The sequence below is a fragment of the Lissotriton helveticus genome, chromosome 2_2 (assembly GCF_964261635.1).
Source record: "Lissotriton helveticus chromosome 2_2, aLisHel1.1, whole genome shotgun sequence".
In the NCBI taxonomy this organism is placed as follows: domain Eukaryota; kingdom Metazoa; phylum Chordata; class Amphibia; order Caudata; family Salamandridae; genus Lissotriton; species Lissotriton helveticus.
This window is the reverse complement of record NC_136060.1, coordinates 36635487-36657656: the sequence shown is the minus strand read 5'-3', so window position 1 is coordinate 36657656 and position 22170 is coordinate 36635487. Positions and strand designations below refer to the sequence as shown.

The following is a 22170-nucleotide window of genomic DNA, read 5'->3' as shown; positions in this document are numbered from 1 at the left end:
TGCTCAAAAATGGTTACGTCATTTTGAGTATAGTGTCATCGAGCATATTTCTTCAGATACCTGGCAGATGATTGGTAAACTTTCTCTTCGTAATGAAATCGCCCCATCATTAATGCAATCAAAATTTTTCTCTATCAATCTTCTTCATTGGACGCCTGTTCGCTTACACTCGCTCAATCTCAAAGCAGATAATTTATGCTGGAGTTGTGGCTTATCGCCAGGTGATTTCTCACACATGTTTTTTGACTGCTCTCTACTCCAACCCTTCTGGGACCTCATTCATAAACATATTATGCTCATTTTCGATATTCAATTCCAACTTTCTCTCCCATTAATTTTATTAGGTCCTCTCGCTGCTCCAACTCCTCTCCCCTTGGATCCCATGGAGTTACAATTATTAGATCTTCTATTGACCGTGGCTGTGAAAGTAATTCTTATGGACTGGAAATTCTTCTCCTCTGTTTCGTATCATACTTGGTGGGCTTGGGTTTCCTTCTTACGCAGTGCTCATACCTCGGTCGATCGTGCTCATCTCTCTCCGTCGATTGCTAATGGGGTTTGGACCGCTCTAGACCACTACATGGATTTGTCATCACAGGGGTTGGTTGACCAATATCCCTTTCATGTGTCTGGTTGAATGGCGTCTTGTATGTTTGGGTTTATTCATTGTTTTTCGGGTTTATTCATTGGAAAATCCTTCTTTCCTTTCTCCCCTCTTTCTTCTCTTTATCTTCTTTTTTCCATCTGCTCCCTCTTATACTCTTTTTTTCTTCCTTCTTTTTCTTCTTCTCTCCTCCTCTGACTCTACCAGCTGATAGTGATACTTTTGTGTTTGGATTACGCATAAGCTAACTGCTTGGCCTTCATGAATGCATATTTCTATTTCTGGCAGACTGTTATTATTTATTATTTATGGATGCATTTCATATGAATCATTTTTGGATTTCATCCTCTGATGGTCTTTTTATTTGCTCTCAAATGTATCACTTTATTTATACTCTGTATCTTCATTTGCTTGTTTATAACAATAAAATCTTTTGAAATAAAAAAAAAATAAAACTCCCCAAAAAAAAAAAAAGAATGTTTAGGTTGGCTTACCCTTTATAATACAGTGTTGATAAAACAATGGACATACAGGTTTGTGCTGGGGGTCAATGGGCACGAAATGGCCGTCACTGGATGGCACATAGCAACATGTACATTTTACTTTCTCCGCTAATTCTGCACGGAGAAAGATGAATCCTACGCTCAGAACATATATAGCAAATATTATATTTGCTGCAAACTATGCATTGTATTGTATTGTAATTACATTCTATAGCGCTTTCTTGTGAGCATGGATATGCAGAGAGTTGAACTTCCTTGCATGGAAGAAGAGATATTTTTGACGAGATTGCTAAGCCGTCCTTAATCACTGTGCAAATGGACATTTGTCAAGCCTTCAATTCTATTTGTGGAAAATATAATTAAATTGGCTCTCCCTCAGACTTTGTTTGGATTTTAGCTTAACAAGTAGCCAGGCTGTAGCCCGGGCAGAATCACAGACATATGGGTACATGATAACTCTTTTGGCATCCCCTTGCTAAACAAGCATTTGCAATGCAATTGGTCTCGCCTTTGGGACCTTATATGTATTTAGCTATGCAGCACAGTAGCCTGGGCGCTGAAACATCTACTGTTCTTTAACATGGAGCGAAAATAAGCACCAAACTGCGTGACAAGCCAGGTATGGAAACACATGGAGAGAAATATTGCCTTTCAACGGGAAACAGTATAGTCCAAAGCTCTGTTCTTAACATAAAATCAGGGCTTTTAGTGGTCATATCACTGAAAATACAAGATTTGAAAAAAATATTATTGTCTACGGGTGCTCATGGAAGACAATTTCTATGGACTGGAATCTAGAGAATGCTAAAGTGATTCTGGTATTTTACTGACCTCTGCTGGTCGTTTTCTATCAAGAAAGTTAAATAGAGGCAGTTGCCAGAAGAAAAAAAAAAAAGAAAGTCCCGCAGCAGAAAGTAATTCTGGTATTTTACTGACCTCTGCTGGTTTTCTATCAAGACAGTTAAATAGAGGCAGTTGAACAGATAAAAAGTCCCTGAGCGGAAGCAGACAAGTCCTAGGGCTGATCTCCAAAGCCCACAAAGTACATACATATATAAGTATATACTAAAGTATATACAAAAGGTCTTGAATGCTCGACCTAAAAAGGAACCCTTGGCAACTTTGGAAAAACCGGATATGTTCACAGATTCGTAATTTCTGAGTGCCTTTTTAGAGCTCAAATTTGTCCAAAGAGTATTGATGTCATTATCAAAAATCATCAGATAGGGTGCTTCCAAGACGCACAGAAAATATTTAATTTAGGAAAGGAATGCATATGTTGGAAATGTTATCATTTCATTAAGGTTTCATTTTATACTATACGGGTTAGGATTGCCTCTGGGGTGGACAACCTCGAAGGATGTGTCTCCTTGCCACTGTAAAAATCAATATTTGCAAACTTGTATGCTTTTACTTTTTTTTTTATACCTTTGAAGCAAATTCATATGGCCCATTTTAAGGAGTAAGAGCTTCAAACAGTCTAGGCCTATTTTTAATTCACTCCTCGTGCTTTAAACTCCAGCTGTGAACAAATGAATGACTGAGGGGCTTTGTAGAGTGCACAGCTACTCAGAGAGTGTCCTGGCGCTGAGAGCTGTTTGTTTTCCAGCTGCATTTTTTTCATCAGATGCTTTTAAAATCAGGAAGGTAAAGGTTTAATTTGGAAAAAAAGGATAAAGAGCGTCCTCCCATTTACAATAAATCAGTTTGCATCCCGGGCTTTCTCAAGGCTCTCTTCGGAATTCTGTAACCTGAGGACTAGGCGCAGGCAGGGATTTGACTCAGGAGTAGATGTAACAGGCCAGGACAATATCATTAAGACGAGATTGAACAATAACTAATCATATCAAAGAGCCTTGAGAAAGCCCCAAGGTCAAAAACCATAGGGGGCGAAACATGTGTTGGCTGAGTGCATATCAAGTGGTACGTTTCATCTCTGTCAGAATATTGAACTATCCTTAAAAAATAAAGAAACACATGAAAAACAACTAAAGGAATGCACGTTGATTTATTTGTAAATGGGAAGACATTCTTAATCCCTTTTTCCATTCCCTTTCCATTGGGGAACAGAAGGTCCAAACTCTGTTGGAGTGCTCCACACGCACGAAACCTAGGGTATTTCAATAACAGGACAGGAGCGTTGGGCCTTGTATCCTGCAGGTATAATTTGGATCTTTGCTGGATTTGTGCTGGATCTCAGTGGGAGAAAGGTGGGTGCATAAGTGGTGTGCTGGTCTGCCAAAATATGAACCATCATCAGGTAACTCTCAACCACATTGTCGTATTTTCCCTATAATTGTATTGTAGTCTAAAAAAGCAACTGGGTGTCACCTGCGCTGTTGATGATATTTTATATGTATTTCAATCACGTGTATGTTTTAATGTATTTTACACTTTTCTTAATTTTATAATATGTGATGTCGTGCTGTGATTAAATTTTAATGTTGATTGAAAAAAAAGCTTTAAAAAAATCCATTTGTGACTCCCTTACTGATTCTTGTCTCTTATTGTGTAAGACAATCATAAGCTAATGGATGACTTAACTCTCTGAAGCGACCAGAGGATGACATTTTGTGGCTATACAAATTATTGCAATAATCACTCCTGCGCGGTCATACGATTACATGTTGGCTCTCCCTGCTACAGTGATCAGTTCCAGATCACTGACCTGGCAGTAAACTCTGCCTTAGTTTCCGGTCATGTGACATCTCAGTTAAGTTGTGCGGTCTGTGCATAAACTTATACCTACTCATCGCTTACCATGTACCTTCCAGTCCTTCAGACTCCCACTCATGGCCACTTGCTGCTGCTCACCAGCAGCTCTGGAATGAGCTGGCAGGGTCAACACTGTGCTGTGGGCTATTAGCAGCACTTGGAGTCTGGGAATAATCCAAACACAATAGCTCATAGGAACACTTTAGTAATAGGAAAAAGAAGCCAAATGTAACCGAAGTAAGACGTAATGCTCTATAAATGTATACAGTACAAAAGGATACTGTAATTGGAGTTGGAATGCCTGGTTAGCCTGAGGGCTCAGTCCATGGTAACAGTGGCTGGATATGTCATATATTGCAAATGGTTACTGAAATCACAATTTCTAGGTGAAAGAAAACTGCTCCCCTAAAAGGGCCTATCAGGGGCGCATCTCCAACCTTTGCGCGACACCAATGACGAGTCAAGTGACCAGCCCACTGCCAGAGCAAAGAACTCCACTCTAAAGACCCTTTACATGTAGCTCAGTTTTCCGGGGTTTCTGGAGGATTGGTACCACTAACAGGTTCTGGCCCCTTGTCGGTGCTTCCACAACCTTTCAGCAGGAGAGGGGGCAAGGTCTGGTCTTTGATGGGCTCTTGGGATGTTTGTTGAATGTGCAATGCAGTGTTGGGGGTGTGGGGGTGGAGGGATTGCAAAAGGTAGGTGTCTCTAAACCTTGGTGAGAGGCATTTGGATCTGGCTGTGGAGTGGGGAGTTTCTTTCTGTTGAGTAATCAGGGTCAGACTGCCCTATAGGGAATCAGGTAGTGCCAGATGGGCTGGTCTGATATCTCAGTTTGTGGGCCGGTTTTTTAGCAGTTTTGGGCTGGTTTTATGGCTAGGTGGGGCATTTTTTTTTTAGTATTTATTTCCCATTATTACCACTTTTCTAACTATATGCTTTACTAATGTGGGGCACTTTTATTTTGGAGCCCTGTGGTTAGTTCTTAACTCCAACAGACCTAATTCTTTTCTAGCAATGCTATCGCTTTCTTCATCCGGTGACAAGCTATCAGTAAATTAAAACAATTGTGGTTTTTTTTTAACCCACGCATGATAGAATTACCAGTCAATGAGTCATTCCAGGGTTCCTATTTGTCCTGCTTTTGAAGGTGTCTGTTTTTTCCAACCCTAAAGCACTTCCAGCGATATAGTTTGCGTAGGCATTCTGCCCACAAGGTTGAATTCTCCCCAGGGCCAAGTGGCACAATTGTAGCAGCCCACTGAAGTATTTGAACAGTACTTGGTTTTATTGAATTCCATGTGTCAATACTTGGTGAACAGCTATTGGGATTCAAATCCCTAACCCCAGGGAACTCACATCCAGGCAGTCCATTTAGGTCTGCCACAACTCATGATAGCCATTGCACCCCAAGTGTGGTGCGCTACGAACCACTCGCGAGGAGGCCCTCCCATGTCAGCACCACTCTGGGTGTGTTCTTCTCAGTTGTGACTGTTTCACTTCGCACCGAGTGCTGCATTGTGGCCCACTGCATGGCTCTCCAACAGTCTATGAATGTCAGCATTGCTGCTGCTTTTAGGAGCGGCCTGTTGACTGGTTTCCTAGAAGTGTTTGTAAAGGTCTGTGTGCAGAGAGCTGCAACAAGAACTCGCTTCTTAACACTGTACATAGAGTGTTGGGTCCTATAGAGGGTTATTTCTTAATATTAACTTTTTCTTCCAATACCTGTTAGCTCCCTATGGACCAAGGTCAATCAATCAGTTTTATAGAGCGCACTACTCACCCGAGAGGGTCTCAAGGTGCTAGGGGAGGTGGGTCGAAGCAGTTCCGGATCACTCGAAGAGCCATGTCTTGAGGTTCTTCCTGAAGGTGTGCAGGGTGTAGGGGAGCGTCTGATGTTGACAGGGAGCTTGTTCCAGGTTTTTGCTAAGCGCCGAGGCACACAAACCCTTTGGTCCCCTTGTATTCTTTCAGGAATACCAGCACCCTAATGCTGCATTGCTCTTAGCCTGAGGGTTGTTCCAAGCCTGTGTAAGCACTCTGTTAAGGTTTGCAAATCATCAGACTGCTCCAAGGTTGGAATACTCCAAACATAGGCAACAGCTAGTTAATCCAATCAAGGTGTTGCTTGTTTGCGTGCCAGTATTAAAAAACGACATCAGTCAACAGTGACTGTATCCATTCTTTTAGTTTGTTAATTTTACAGTGAAGTACAAGCTTAGTGTGTTTACTTTATATCTGTTTGATAAATAGCTGTAGGAAAATCAATCTCAGGGTAGCCTCTCTCTCATACCTCTAAATAATTCATCAATAATAATTAGGCATATTTTGCAAAGTATGTCACTTCCTCCATATTTTCGGTCATTGCCAGGTGAATCATTAGTACCTAGTTATTCTGTATGGGTAACTGTTTTTAATAGACCTGTAGAAGGGAATGATACTCAGATGACGAAGGCCAGGCCACAATGTTAACTGTCGCGTAACTAGGTAGCCAATGCCAAAACCCTGGGAAACTAGAAGGCACAGCAGTGCAAGTATTTTTAGCTGAATGGTTACATTAAAATTAAAGAAATATCTTAGTAGCCATACACGTTACCCAATGCAGGAACACACTGATAATGAAACAAATGATTGCAAGCACGTTTACTAATTTAACTTCATAATATTTTTATTTATTTATTTAGGCATTAATGTTCCTGGATATCTCCACTGGAAGAATAGGAGAAATTCAACAAGTATAAGCTTTCTATCAAAACGAAAGTGGTTTACTGTTAGTTTCCGCATTGTATATGGAAGATACATGTACTTTATTCTCATAGGGCAAAAGTACAAAACAGTTTTATGGTATAAAAATTATTAAAAGCTCTACTTTATATTAATTGTTTTCATCAGTTCCAAATGACTTTGCATAGTTTCACTTTCCAGAATATAACTGGTTTCAAATCTGTCACTATTTTCTTTGATTATCACCACATTAAATGTCTTCAACTCCAGTTCATGCATCCAGTTATAGGCGATTGGATCACTGTTATTTTCACAGCCAACCAATCATTCTGTTCATGTGTAGGCCATTCGATCACAATTAACTATATGGCCTGCCAACAAGTGTTTCTTGGGATCACCTGCTACTTCTGGGCTACTTCTAGGCTGCGTAAGGCTAGAGAAAAAATAATAATTACTATGCATTTAATATCTTTGGCATAAAAACCTGTCTACGTTATGTGAAAGTACTTCACCTTCTCTAGTAGAGGTATCTCAAAATTTTTCCTATTACGCTTTACAAAATATAAACATAGAATGTTTGATCGATCAACATCAACATTCTTCTATTCAGGCAGGCAGTGTTGGAGGGGTATCCATTAAAGAATGCACTTTTATATTTTGACTTAAGATGATTTGGGGACCAATACTTTTCTTTGAATTTGTTGGCATAGCCTTGTCACAATCGGCCACCTACCGGGTGTTGATTAAAATTCCTCTCTCCAATATTTTCAACGGGAGTGTGGTGCAGTAATTGTGAGTTGCCAAGGGTGGCACTTGACTTACTCTACGGCTGTGATGGCTTTCATTTACTACTGTTTTTGTGACATTCAGGGCTCTAGTAGCTTTAGAAGTGTGGTTTTCGAATAACAATGGGCCTGCTTTAATTTTAAGTCTTATGGAAGTCTGAAGTCATGAGAAATCATGTTTTATATATTTCACACAATTCAAGCTGTAACATGTTTTTTGTCTATAATGAGAAATGAAATCCAACACATTTGTTATTGATGGAGCAAAAGAAGCAGCAGTTCATTGATCTGTACTGTATACATGTGCAATAAATAACGATTGCATTATCTTTTAAACTGCCTAACTAAATGGCATCAATATTTCTTTCAGATTACTCCAGGGAGCAAGTCCTCTGCAGCTAACCTGTGCCCCGGTGACGTCATACTCTCCATCGATGGCTTTAATACAGCTAACATGACACATGCAGATGCACAGGACAGAATCAAAGCAGCGACCCATCAGCTTTGTCTAAAGATAGAGAGGTAACGTAATCCTAAAGTATAAAGTAGAAATCCATTATGCGGTTACTAAAATATCACAGTCAAGTTATGGAGAAAAACCGAGGTTTGTTAAAGACATAGGGGCTCATTAAAGTTGGGGTGTATTTCGGCCCCCAGTGTGGGATCTAAATACTCCACACTGCATGTTTTGGGGAAATGACGTACAGGGATCAGTATTCCACATTAATTCATGCATGTTTTCTCCCAGAGTTTCACAGAGAAATTTCGGCAGCCTTCATCCCCCAGGTTAATTCTAGAACTATACAATCCTGATAGGGCTTGTAACTCCTGTTACTGCAGCCCTGCCAATAACCACGCATCGGGCGGTAGACTAACGCATTTCAGACTGGTGGTCCGCACACGGCACTGAAATGCCAAGTCATGCATAATAGGCATAGCGCCTCCTGGGCTGTGAAGTCCTACCGCTGCTAATCATGCACCATTAATGCTGATTGAAACTAAAGCTGGAGTCGACCGTGCACCCTGCACACTGCTCCCTGCAGACTTGGGGAGTGGCTGAGCTGTTCTACAGCTCTAACTGCTACAATGTAATTGTAAGATTCACGCTCCATTAGAGATTGCATACATCATGAGGAAAAACGGCTGCGCAAGTGGGTGGCTGCAGTCCATGAAGTTAAATTGTGAGAGGCTGCAGCTATTGGCAATGCCAGCGCTGCTTGCACCGCAGTAAAATGTGTTTATTAGAATGAGAACGATCCCCGCTACTGGACTGGACCTCAAATACATGGACGGTGGTGGCTGCTTAGCCCAGAGCACGCCACTGTCCATCTGCGGCTGCTGAGCCTGAGACGCATGGCACAAAGGAGCAGCCGGGTCTTTGGCGCTGTGTTTGTACTCTTGGTCGCCTCCTTTCCTCATGCTTACAGCCGCTATCTCTTGCCGGGCTTTTCAGCTGCTGGGGGATGCTCATGCCGATGGGCCCCCACTGCCAGCCGTGCGGGATCTCTGGCGAGTGTGCAACCGCCTGCTTCCCACCGTTATACCACACTGGTACTCTGCCACAGGGTACCAGGCGGCTCTGCTATTTACTGCAGCCACTTCCTGATATGCCTCCCTTAGTGAACCCACCCCTTCTGGTGCTCGGATCGGCCTCTGTTGAGGCTTGAAGGTGGCCTGCTTCCCCTCTGGCATTCTGGTGGCCCGGCTGGTGGCCTGTGGCCTGACTTCTGTTTCTCGCTATGCTCTGAGGCCCCCCTTCATGGCCCTGCTATTACCACCCAAAGCTATTCCACATCCTAATGGGCACTTTAGAATCGGGATTTCTCTTTATGATACCTCCTGCCAGCTTCCGTCTATGAGAGGGGTGAGTCTTGATGGCAGTGGCCCGACTGGAGCAACTATATAGGACTGGCCCTGAGGGATAGCCGTTTAGAGATTTCGGCGCCATTAATAACATAGCGCCCTGGCTGTCTGTGATTTATGTGGGTCAGCTGAGGACTTCTCAGACGTAACGGTTTTCTTTTATCTTTATTTATTCGAGAACTGCACAAAACATTCTGTAGTCATGAAGTGTGTGACACAAAAATTAAGACAGATAAATGTAAATGTTCATGTATTTATATAGCGCAAATCACCGACACGGTATCTAAGCGCTTGCTTAGGGAACCAGTCCTGGTATTCCCCTGTGAGATACCTCGGCAGGGGGAAACAACCTTTACAACGCACTACCATTACAACGAAACTTTTACAACGCAACATCCATTACAATGCATGTTTTTACAACGCAGTCATTACAACGCATGAGACTACAACGCACACCACTACAACGCATGCCATTACAACTCAGTCATTACAACGCATACCATTACAACGCATAACTTACCATCCAACACTTACCCTACTGTTGCACCCCCTGGAGTTAGAATAGTAATTTTTACCCCTACACTATCCAACACATACCCTACTGTTGCACCCCCTGGAGTTAGAATAGTAATTTTTACCCCTACACTATCCAACACTTACCTTACATGCAATGTAATGTAATGCGTTGTAATGGTATGCGTTGTAAATGTAGTATGCGTTGTAGTGGAATGCGTTGTAAAGGTAGTTTCAAAGAATTCGTTCTAATGGTATGCGTTGTAATGGTGTGCGTTGTAATGGATGTTGCGGTGTAAAAAATGCGTTGTAAAGGTAGGCGTTGTAAAAGTATGCGTTGTAACGTCATACATCCCTCGGCAGGGTATCCACAAGGTGAAAGCCAGGCATCCCGCCGCGAGGGGCCGTAGTGGAGATTAAGCAAGCTATTGCCCAGAGTCGCAGAGTGTGACCCCGTGAGTCGCGTAGGCACCGGAGCGAGAATTATCGAGTCCGTGGAATTTTAGAGCCCGAGACCCGCCGAGGCGGGGAATCGAACCCTGGTCCACGGCCGATCTCAGCTTCTGGGTCTACCGCCTCTAACCACTGAGCCACACTTCTACATGAAGTTTAGTAGTCAGCATCACACAACTGATCTCGCGGTTTGGTCGTAATGTACCCACCTGCTTTTGCACATTTACTTGCCTTGGTGACAGGCACTAACCTCATGTCAGCCACTATCGCACACTCCCCGATGTGTCTGGCACACACATTCCAGGGGCACCATATATAGACAAAAACTGAACTAATAGACCCATGCTCTCAAAGTGGCCACATTATATTAGTCTGGGTCCTCTCAGATCCTCTTTGGACCTTTGTGATTCTAGTTTGATCCATTTGGAGCTCACGGGCCTATTTGAATGCTGCTAGGACATGGGAGGGCCTAAGCAGCAGTGCAGCACTATTTAGAGCTCCGAGGCCTGGAACCGCAAGGCTTTCATTTGAACAAACCCTAACCCAAGTCTCCCTAGGCTGCTGACACCTAATTTAGTTAATTATGAACCTAGTCTTCACATTCCTTTTCAGGGGCTTTGTAGCAGTTTCAAGTAGTTTTCAGAGCTTCTCATTGCTTAAATTGGTGTCATTTCTGATATTTATATCTTTCCGTGCACTTCATTGCTTGGTTTTACTCGTGAGAAAGTGTCACCCATAGTCGTTGAAATGCCACTCATAATTACACTTAAATTCTGAAAATGTCACACATAGCAATCTAAAACCTTGGCAGTTATATTACCGACAACTGTGGGCTTTTTGGGCCAGTTATAATGAGGACCTAGAGTCCCTCACTGCTACATAACTAATCAAACCATACCAATTCCACAGAGTTGAGAGTAAAGAATCTACTCAGCACACGAGTGGGATGTTGAAGCACCCCAACAGGTATAATAAGTATGAAGAGAATCCTCCTTTGAATCAGAACACAAGCAAAGCAGACATCATATGATGTGAAATAGAAGGCATGGAAGCTGTGAAGGACCAACCTCCAGAATCTTGACAGGAGATCAACCTGCTAATGCGACAGCAAAGTCAATCAGCCTATGAAGTCCTCGATTAGGAGTGATCCAAAAATACCAATGAGTCAAGTAACTGGAGTTACAGGGTCCATTGGAATTGTTTTGGCTTTTCACATGTCGATTTGATTTTGACTGCTGAAAGCTGCCTCAATCTCCGTAACAAACTCTGTAGGAAAACGTGGAAATCTGAGCAGAAACACCAATCCCACATGTTATATCCAAAAAGCATGTACTCCCTGTTATTTCTTCTTCCCTGGAATGACAAGAACCCCTAGTCACACTAATATCCAGATTGAAATAGTCTACACAAGGAAACAAGTACAAATAATTGTATAGGTAGAGACAACAGCTGTTGAACGACAAAAATGGTGATTTGTATGTTGGTGGACCACTTCTCTATAATTCTCCATGCAAATAATGGAATCCCCATAAATGAAAACACGCGTTGTGTGTTCCCATTGTAAAATACGCACACACGTATACAGATTCCTGAAGGAAGGGAATAGTGTCTACCACCATCGGACTGGTGTACATTTTCCGCATCACCGCATCTTTTGTGGAGCATTGGCAGAAGGAAAGGAGGGTCTGGGGATGCTTGCTCCTACCCTAACCAGCTGTGTTCCATTGCTTGAAGCATGGCAGTGTGGCAATGGCAGGACAGTTTGATCGTGATCCAAGAATGGCTGCAAATGATAGGAGTTTGTGGGGTACTGGAGGTCCTCAGTTAGGTAGATTGTCAGTATCCTCCAGCCCACTCATAAATGGGTATGGTTGGTCCTAGTGGTGGCTGAGCTGTAGGATCACACTTACTATGCAATCTTATTCTAGTTCCAGATTCCTGAGCACATGAGAAATCCGATCTATCTTCCACAGAGCAGTAATATATATAATGCCATCTAGACAGTTTCCTAGGACACTTTAATACACTGCAGGTATGCTCAACATCAGTTTCCTAGGAAACTTTTTTTTATGGCACAGGTAGGTTTAAATCCTTCAGGTTATCAGCAATTATAATTATTTATTTGCATAGTTCAGCAATAAATTACGGTTACCCTTGTGAGCCGAGAGATGAAGGACAGAACTTGTTTAATGCCTTTGAGCTACATGGCAAAACAAATGATTTACTGGTGTATGGGTGGAAGGTAGAAAACATAGCTAGGATTTACCAGCCAGTTGCTTTCCTGATACCACTTATTCTACCTCATGAGGATAAAGCCTTGCAAGCCATGGCCCATCATGTTGAGTGACCACGGGTAGAACTTCGAACAAATCCCACCTTCTTGTGCCTTACCAATCTCATCCACCTTCTTGGGTTGTAGAGGTAATAGGGCCTAAAAGACTTCTGACTCACATTTAAGCTGATGAACACATGCTGGTCTGCAGGTGAAGGATTTTTTTTCATAGTCCCATAAATATCTTACTATGCACAACAGTGTGTTGGGCATGCAAAGAGAGGGTAACTCTGCATCCTCCTAGAAATGACGAAGAAGCATCGCCTGATGAGAAAGACCTACTTGATAAGTCAAAGGCCGTAACATCCAGGTCCACATCCTAAAAGAGATAAGGCAAAGAAGTATTGTGACATTAAAAGTTTTTTTCCCACAAATTAATATTTGTCCATTCAAAACATAGATATAGAACTTTGTGGAAGTCTCAGCAGTGACTATACCGTGGCATATTTTACTATTGTATTCTTTAGTAACTTACACATTAAAGGGTTTGTCCTGACTGAGATTCTATAGTTAAAGCAATAACTCACCTCAGTTAATACATGTGTGTGTTCTATAACTCATTCCTTGATGAAATAGCTCTGATAAGACGTTGTCCATATTTACCACAGGTGCCAACATGGAATTCTGATCAGGTACAAGCTAGACTACATCGCTCTTCCTCAATACAAATAAACAAAATGGAGTACATCAATCACAAACTAGTGAAACATTTTAGTACATTTCCAAAATGTGGGGAATCTTTTCCTTGAAAAAATGTGAAAAAATTTAAATATCTCTACCAGAAAAGGGGACACAGAGAAAATAGGTAAGGAGGGAAAAGGGGCAGGAGTCATGAATAGTTGGGAGTGAAGAGGTACCAAGGTATAGATGGGTGGACAGGTATTAGACATTAGGTAAGGGTGGAGACACTAGGGTATAGGTTATGGCACAGGTACGAGAGTATAAGAAAGGTAAGAGGTATTAGAGTATAAGAAAGGGGAGAGGAGAAGAGAGGTATGAAGGTATAGATAGTAGTAGAGTTGGAGGCACTAGGGTATATGTGGGGGAGAGTTACTAGAGTATAGTTAGGGTTACCAGTCATAAGGTATAGACACACGCGGTAGGAGGCTATAGTTAAAGGTACAAGTACTAAGAAATAGACTGGTAGAAGGAAAGAGGTATAGTATATGTAGGAGTGGAAGCATTAAGATAGTAGTAGGGGCTGAGGCAGTAAGGAAATGATAGGTTAAAGGTACTGGAGCATAGACAGAGGTAGCAGGAGAAGAGGGCGGTCGAAAAGCAAAAAATAACTGAAAGAGAAGGAGAGAGAAACTACCTGGAGTAGAGGATAAAGAATTAGGAGAGGAGGTGAGAAATGAGGGCAGGGTTGTGAGCCCACCCCCAAACAAGACAAATAGAAGGCAGCTAGGGAGGGTCCTGACGGAGGTTTGGGGTTCAGACCTATAAAAGGGAAACATAGGATCCCGTGATCCTTGGGGAAAAGAGGTGCATGGATTTCTTTCATGAAAGCCTCTGCTTTTTCCTACTGTTAAATATGGCAAGTAAAGGTGCAGCACAAACAGGTCTCCCTCAGAGAAGCCCCAGACCTTTTGAAGATGAATAACAAAGGTTGATGATACAGCCGGCAGTCGCTGGTGTCGTGGAATAAGTGGTCATGTCAGCATGATAGTGCCGGCTTCACAAGCTTGCCAGATACAGAGGGTTGACAGAGATGGGGCAAGCCAGGCAGTAATGTCTGCTTGATTTTTTGTTTTGCCAATTAAAGGATGAAGTGCGCCCCTTCTTTGGTGCCTGACCCAAGTCCAATTAAGAATGAAATTAGGCACCTCTTAACAGTAACACTGGACAAAAACGAGAGGTAAAGGAATATTTTTTTGATTATTACTTTGTATTTTTTATTATTTGGGTAAACGCACCTTACCCCCCGAAGGGATAACGATGCACTGTAGAGAGATGTTAAAAATAAGAGCAGCACATAGAGAATAGCCACCCAACATTAGGAGAAATAAGAATTACAAAACAAACGTCACAGCAGGCTGACCTGGAACAATACTAATCACAATAAAAATGTTTAAAAAGTCAGAAAGCAAAACTAAAGGGGATGATGGACGGAGTGTTGCACATTGCAAGCACTCACCCACAATCAACTGATCAGGGTTTAATTCATCATCATTCTTTAGCTCACTCCGCCACCCCAGTTCAGACATGACCATATGCAAATCAGTCTGACCCTGTGCCTCATGGGAACAGTCCAGCCCGAACTGCAAAGTTTGAATATGGCCATGTCTGAACTGGGGTGGCGGAGTGAGCTAAAGAATGATGATGGATTAAACCCAGATCAGTTAACTGGGGGGGAGCGCTTGCAATGTTCAACACTCCGTCCATCATCCCCTTTGGTTTTAAAAAGTCAGAAACACACAAAAACACTGACTTAAAATATGTGGGGAAAAGTTCATGAAACTTATTAGGTTTAAAATGTGCTTGTGTAAATTGCTCATTTGCGTTGACTTAAGCATGTGTACTTTTAAGCCTACTTTACACTTCTAGGTGTTCCCAGGGGCCTGTGAGGGGAGCAGCTGGGTAATTCTGTTAAACTCTTGTGAGATATAACTTAGGGGCATATGTATCAAGCCCTTTTCCCATTCACAAACGACCGTTTCTCAGAATCGGCCCGTTTGTGAACAGGAAAAGGCCTTTTGGGATGTAACGTCCCAAAAGGGCATTGCAAATTAGAGAATCGCAAAATTTGCGATTCTCTATTTTGGGATTGCATTTAAGGAATCGCAAATTGTGATTCCTTCAATGTGATGTAGAAAGCACTTAAATTGTGCAAATTTGGCATAAGAAATCGCAAATTACCATCAACTGACAGTTGGTGGTAATTTGTGAATTCTTTGAAAAAATCACCTTTTTGCTTTTTTCAAAGTGCCATGTGGCACACATACATGCCCTTAGGGCATGTATGTGCGCCACATGTGCACACATGCTCATTTCAGGGGTGCATCAGGGTGTCCTTATGACACCCTTACATGCTTGAAATTGCATTCGTAATTTGCGAGTACCTAATGGGTACTCACAAAATGCAAATGTCTTCCCATTCACTCCTATGGGCCTCTAGGCCCATAGGAATGAATGGGAAGCCATTCTTTAATTGCGACGCGCAAAGTCGCAATTAAGGAATACCAAGGAATCACAAAATAATTGCGAATTTTTTATTACATCTCGTGTTGCGATTCTCAAAAAATTGCTATTTGAGAATCGCAAATACAGTATTTGATACATATGCCCCAAAGTGGGTATTCGCAAACAAGTGACGACACTGTGTGTCCACTGTTGCAAACCCACACCACTGATCTGTAAAGAATAAACGCTGTACTGTGTAAAATGCTACCCACAATAATCGTTAAACATTTTTTGTCATCAAAGCGGTTCTGACAAGGGTAGTTTTGTAAAACAGCCTGGAACTAAGCTAGAACACGTGGGGCCTCATTTAGTGTTCAGGGGAGCGAGTGGCATCTGTAAAACACCCCAACACACTCCCAAAAAAGAGTCCCAGCTGGCTGCCCTGTTGGAACCCATCGCCATGGCAGTCCATCTGCCCTAGAACCTCGGGTCACAAGGGCAGATGCCACACCCTGTCTTAGGCAGGCCTCCCATACCTATTTCATGCCTTACAGAGCTGGCCCCTCCAGAAAAAAAAACACGTTTCGTCAACATGCGCAGAAAACATATCATGCATGCTTCGCAAAATTCTTTTGGGGTTTATTTCTGGAAAAAAAGAAAGCACTAGCACCCAGTTTTGCAGAAGAACGTTTAGCAGAAAGTGCCCTGTTGGAATTGAGGGTTCTCTAAATTAGGAGGGAACTACTACTTTGCTCGATCATGAAGGCAGGGCCTTCGCTGTCCAGTCCAACTCTCAAAATTGATCTTAACATACTTCTCAGAAAGTATATTTTGCCTTTTTTTAATAAATGAAAGGAAAGACTCAATCAAAACGTGTGTTCTCTTTGTCTCCATTTATAGGCCAGAAAGTAGAATATGGTCCCCACAAGTATCGGAAGATGGAAAGGCACACCCATTCAAAATTAACCTGGAAGCAGACCAAGAGGTAGGAACGCTCATCAATGAAAAGTACATACAAGAGTAGCAATGATTGGAACAGCAGTATCTTGGGCCTTCTTCAGGGCTCCTATCAAAGAGCCTACGCAAGAATTGTTGTCAGTTAATTAATCAATAAGTCAATCAATCAATTAGTCATTATTTGAGTGTCCCTTGAATGAATTAAAGCTACTACATTTTACTACATCCAAGTTTGAGTCCAGAGTATAGACCACATTTGGCATAGGAGGCCACCTATTGCAAGAAAGAGTGACTCTTCGAAAGGCAACTGATGAGATCATATTTGATTTATCATATGAGGCACCTGACAGAGTCTATACGCTTACAGGCATATTTACAACGACCCTGTGGCACTTTTACGCTGGCGGAGCATCACTTTTGTGGCGCTCCGGAGGTGCAGTGTGCTGGTACATATTTACAAAGCCACGTAAAGTCACCCTGCATGACTTTTCATGGCCTTGTAAATATGGCCCCCTTTCATGCATTACTCTGCGTGAAAGGGGCCTTCCATGGGTGTCGCTGTGGGTGTTCCCACGCAACACCCATGGAATCAGAAGTATTCCCAGATTTGCAAGGTTTTGTAAACCTGGAAATACGTCAGATTCTAATAACTCCTCAGGGGTGGCGTTAAAGTGGCACAACAAGAAGATATGCCTTTATTTCTCCTCGTTTTTTGCTCTTCCTATGTGTACTACATTCTGCAGCACACATAGAAGCAGGAAAACGCCTTCAATGATTATTTTTGTGCGGGAAGGTGTCCCTTCCTGCATGAAAACAATCACCCCTGCAATGCAAGCACCCTTTCACCATGGTGCAATGGTGCCTGCATTGGCGCTAGGCAGCCTATTGTGTGCAAAAGCAGAGGAAAGCACAGGGGTGCATCGTATTCCTGTAAATACAATGCATCCTGCACTTTCCTAATGGGGCAGCTTGGGGCAGCAAGATGGCATGCAGCACAGCGCTGCGTTATTTTCTAGTAAATATGCCTCTTAGTCTGGAATTCTGTTCCTCAGTTCAAATAATAAATAGAAAGACAAACTTCCATCAAAGAGTAAATTGTTCAAAGCCTGAACCATGTGGCTGTATATGTCTCTCTTCAGCATGCTCTCAACATTGCTCATGCCAGTAGGCCTCTGAGATAGTTCAGTGCCCTGTCACACTACCAAGTGAAGGATGATGCTGATATTTAGGGAGCATGTTCCAGAGCCTGGACCTCTTACCAACAAAGGAGCTCTCACTGTTGTGGGCTTTTGCTAAAATCTACCCAGGTGCAACAGAATCCAAACCCTAAGGGCACTTTTAAGCCACCAGAAAGCACGTTGTGAGTGCTAGATCGGACAAGATAGACGCAATGCCAATGGATCAATGAGTTAGCCTTAGGAGCTGTAAGCTAAAAAGCATTACATATTGGGTAGATGCAGTATCCGTTAAGAAGCAGTCTAGGATCATATTTAGTAAGTAGGTGTGGGTTAACTGAAAGGGATGAAGTAAAAGCTAGACGGTCAGGAGTTCAGAGAGAAGGACAGAGGTTCTGGTACAATGCCCTTTCCAGGCCCAAACAGGATAAAAGACTCTACAGGAAGATGCCATTAACCTTTTGCCCTTCACCTGGATGTCCAAATGGCAAACTAATATTTTGCTGGGGACTCTGAATATCCTTGACTGTTGAGGACAGATAACCTTGACCACTATCAGCTGCTGGACACAAACGTCTTTCTTTTGAAGTCTTTGCAAATGATTATTCGCATTGGCTCTGAGAACACGGTTTATAGAGCAAGGAAATCCAAAATCAAACTTTGTGAGTGCTTGTGACACCTGATTTATAGATTCCTTCTGAAAATCAATTTCAGACCACACTATTGGTATGTGGGAGTGCAGTAGACAGCACGGTTTACTTACATAAGCATGGCAAGACCTTTATATGTATGAAAAAATGACTGAAAATCGGGTTTTAATGCTGATTCCACCACTGATTTACTTCTGGATGAAAATCTGTATTTTCTTTTCTCAAGCCTGCCTCTGTGGTGAGCAACTCCTTATTGTTTGATGTCGCCAAGTGTTTTTGGCTGACGCGTTTGATGTCTGAAATTTGTGGTTAGTCAGAGGCTAGCCATTCACATGGATTAGTTACTCTTTGGCTCTGTTTGCAACACATGTTGTACCATACTGAATTGCATCTTATACCTCAGACTGCCTATTTCTGTTTCAACTACATACCTGGTTCTCTGGCCAACTTCCTAGGTATTTAGTCCTAGTCTCATATCAATCTTGCTGGCCACATTTGACCCCAGTGCCATTCATTTAGACTAGGTAATGTCTTTAAATAACGGCTAGCAGCTGTCTTCTGAATGCCTATCTGGTATTTGTCCTTGAATCAACCTGTAAGTGTGGCAGACTTCCACTGTGAATTTAGTTTTTTGAAAATGAGCCCCAGGATCAGAAACCTCACTTTAGTTCTTGACAACTTGCAAACTCATTGCAAATTGATTAACACTTGATAGAGAGGAACCTTTAGCTTTGGAAGCATACATTTCTATCATAGGGGTGCTGTTGATCTGTTTGGCTTCATCAAGTCCTTTCTGAAGACTGTGTCAAACTGCCATTAAATAGCTACTCTACAAAAGATGTAGATGCCACTGTGTTTAAAATGTCGTAGGTTATCTTAGAAATCGCTTTTAGATCCAGAATACAAAATATATAATGACAAAATGATTTCAATTCAATAGAGAGGTGGGTTTTTCTGCTAAAGCATCTTATTTCCCCAGATCTTATTTCCCTGACCAGTCAGATCGCGTGCAGCCTATTCTACTGAGGTAGTTCTGCTTTTTTCCCACAACCTCTACCCTCATATTCACAATGCTGGTGAAGGATTACCTAGGGGCATATTTACAAGGAGGGAGTTAAAATTATCGCCTCTTTGGCGGCAGAAAATAGCAGCTAAAGCGGCGATAATGGGCTTAATAATAGGCTCTTGAGAATTCCTGAGAATTCCAATAGAAGCCCATGTTCGGGTGTAAACTTGGGCTTCTATTGGAATTCTCTGGAATTCTCAAGAGCCTATTATCAAGCCCAAGTTTTCTGCCGCTAAAGAGGCAATAATTTTAACTCTGTCCTTGTAAATATGCCCCTAAGTCCCTTCTCTTTGTGTGGACATACATTACCACAACTTGTACCAATTCCCTTTATAAGCCTCAGATATATTCCTGGTATTGTACACCCATTATCCCATTGTGTTGCACACTGTCATACTTCCACACTATCCTAGCACAAAAGTCTCTCTCGCTCTCTTCACACCTCAATTCAAGTCTGGCTTTGTTTAACAGTGTTAAATCATTATGCACCAGAAAACTTATTTTTGTCAACAATGAGCCTATCACGAGAACAAGCGGTTTCATGTTCTAAAATTAATATTCAAATGCTTAATTTCAAACTCCCAGAGATTTTAAAGTAAATTGTTTATTGTAAAGGAAACATGTGGACTAAGCTAGGTGTTTGGAAAAGGCATTAATGGACGTTTGTGTTAGACAAACATAAGGCTTTTGAACTACCTAAGGAAGTGTATAAGAAAATGTTAAAGAAAGTAATATTGAAGGTTTCTTCATATAAAATGAAGTCGAAGTTTAGATATCTCGTAGAACACACAATAACCAGTGCACCAATAAACTCAAATTTCACGTTGCACTCAATTCCCTGACTTCAATGGGAATCTTGACATCTGTGAACCCTTAAATTAGAGAATTCTTACAGTAAGAAAATAAGGGCACTTCTAGGGTATGTAAAGTTGCCTTAAAGGCAAACATAGAGAACAAGTATATGATGGCCCAAGAAAGGTAGAAAGAGAAACAATATTTTTGAAAAAACACAGTGTTATAAATGATAAACAATGATCTTGTTATGGCTAGCATTTGATGGTTGAAACACACAATGGGTAATAAGAGCAGTGAATAAATATCATCTCGATAAAGTAAATATTGTGGCCCACTGCCGAGTAAAACATTGTTAACAAGTTGCAATTAAGTCAAAAGCATAATACTAGAAAGGCTCACTTTATCCAATATAGCATAGTGCATTCACACAAATGTTGATCAATAGAATAATGCATATTAAATATTTAACCTATGAACAAACCATTAGCAATAGAAATTGGTTCTGTTTTACCAAAAAATAAGAAATGAATACTGTGTGCCTATTTTTGACAAACACATGAGAAAAATGTATGAAAAACATAGGATGAGGTTAAATATCAATCGTAGGAATTACGTAGAAAGTTCTTCGACATTCAATCCTTATTGCAAAATAATGTGACTCAACCTTAAAACAAACCAGTATACCATTGTAAAGATGGTTCATTTGTGTGGTTTTAGAATCGTAAAAAATATTTTGCATTTTGGGCCAAATTTATAAAAGACTTGCGTCGCTCTTAAGATGAATCTAGAGTAACACAGCACAGCGCAAGTCGCTGCATTGCATTACTCTGCCCCAGGGAAGCATTCCATGGGTGGAGTGTGGGTGTGCCCACCCATCCACCCATAGATTTTGTTGCATTCCCAGATTTACCATTACTGGTAGACCTGGGAGTGCATCAAAATTCTATGGGGCATATCAGCAACAGACGGCGATAAATATCAGAAAGCGCGCTTAGTGCTTTTTTTTTCATCACCGGCTATCGCTGGAATTTATCACCCAGTTAGCGCGTTATTAACAACGTGTTTCTCCAGGGCGATAAAATTCAGATAGCGGCGTTGTAGGAGGGAATGTTGCCAGAAATCCAATGAAAAGTCCACAGGAATGGCGAAAACGTTGTTGATGGGCCAGGGTGCACTCATACTGACGATCCACCTGCCATTGGATAATGCAGGTAAGCCAGCTTATCAGCAGACGTTAGTTTTCGGCGAAAACCGCGGTTAGCAGGGATATTAAAATCGCTAACCGTGTTCTGGGCCTTGTAAATATCGCGATGTGCACATAGCGATAATTTACATGGTATTCCGTCAGGGATATGCCCAGTGACGCCCACTTTGCATCTCATTAGAGATGCAGAGCGAGGCGTCGGGTGCTAACATGCGCTAATGCATGTTAGCACCGCCTTGTAAATAGGGCAAAAATATTATCTCCGCTTTTTTGGCTTTTAAAACCAAAAAAGCAGACCTAAGACCCTTGATAATATGCCCCAAAGTCTCCCCAGGTGAGCTGTAATGAGGAGAAATATCTTTATTTCTCCTCGTTGCTTTCCCTTTGTGCTGCATTCTGCAGCATACATAGAAATAGGAAAATGCCTTTCAGGATTGTTTTTGTGCAGGAAGGTGTTCCCTCCTGCACAAAAACAACCCTGCTTTAAGTGTAGGCACCTTTGTACCATGGTGCAAGGGTGCCTGCTTTGGCACTAGGCAACACATTGTGCAACAGCGCAGGAAAAAAGACAGAAATACACTGTATAATTTTAGATACGGTGCATTCCAGCCCTTTCCCTATCGTACAGCACAGCAAGGTGACTTGCTGCGCTGCCCAATGTTTTAATAAATATGCCTTAAGGTATATTTAAAACTTAAGTGGCATGAA

The 22170-nt window shown here is 41.9% G+C and overlaps 1 protein-coding gene across 2 annotated transcripts in view; it reads left to right on the top strand.

Annotated features, from left to right (window-relative positions):
• Window positions 1-22170, top strand: part of PDLIM3 (PDZ and LIM domain 3) — a 117962-nt gene that overhangs the window by 29765 nt on the left and 66027 nt on the right. For both annotated transcript variants that reach the window (XM_078678044.1, XM_078678043.1), the window contains exons 2-3: window positions 7702-7853; window positions 16516-16600. In XM_078678044.1, the coding sequence (XP_078534170.1) occupies window positions 7702-7853; window positions 16516-16600 (237 nt within the window). The remainder of the gene's footprint in view (window positions 1-7701; window positions 7854-16515; window positions 16601-22170) is intronic.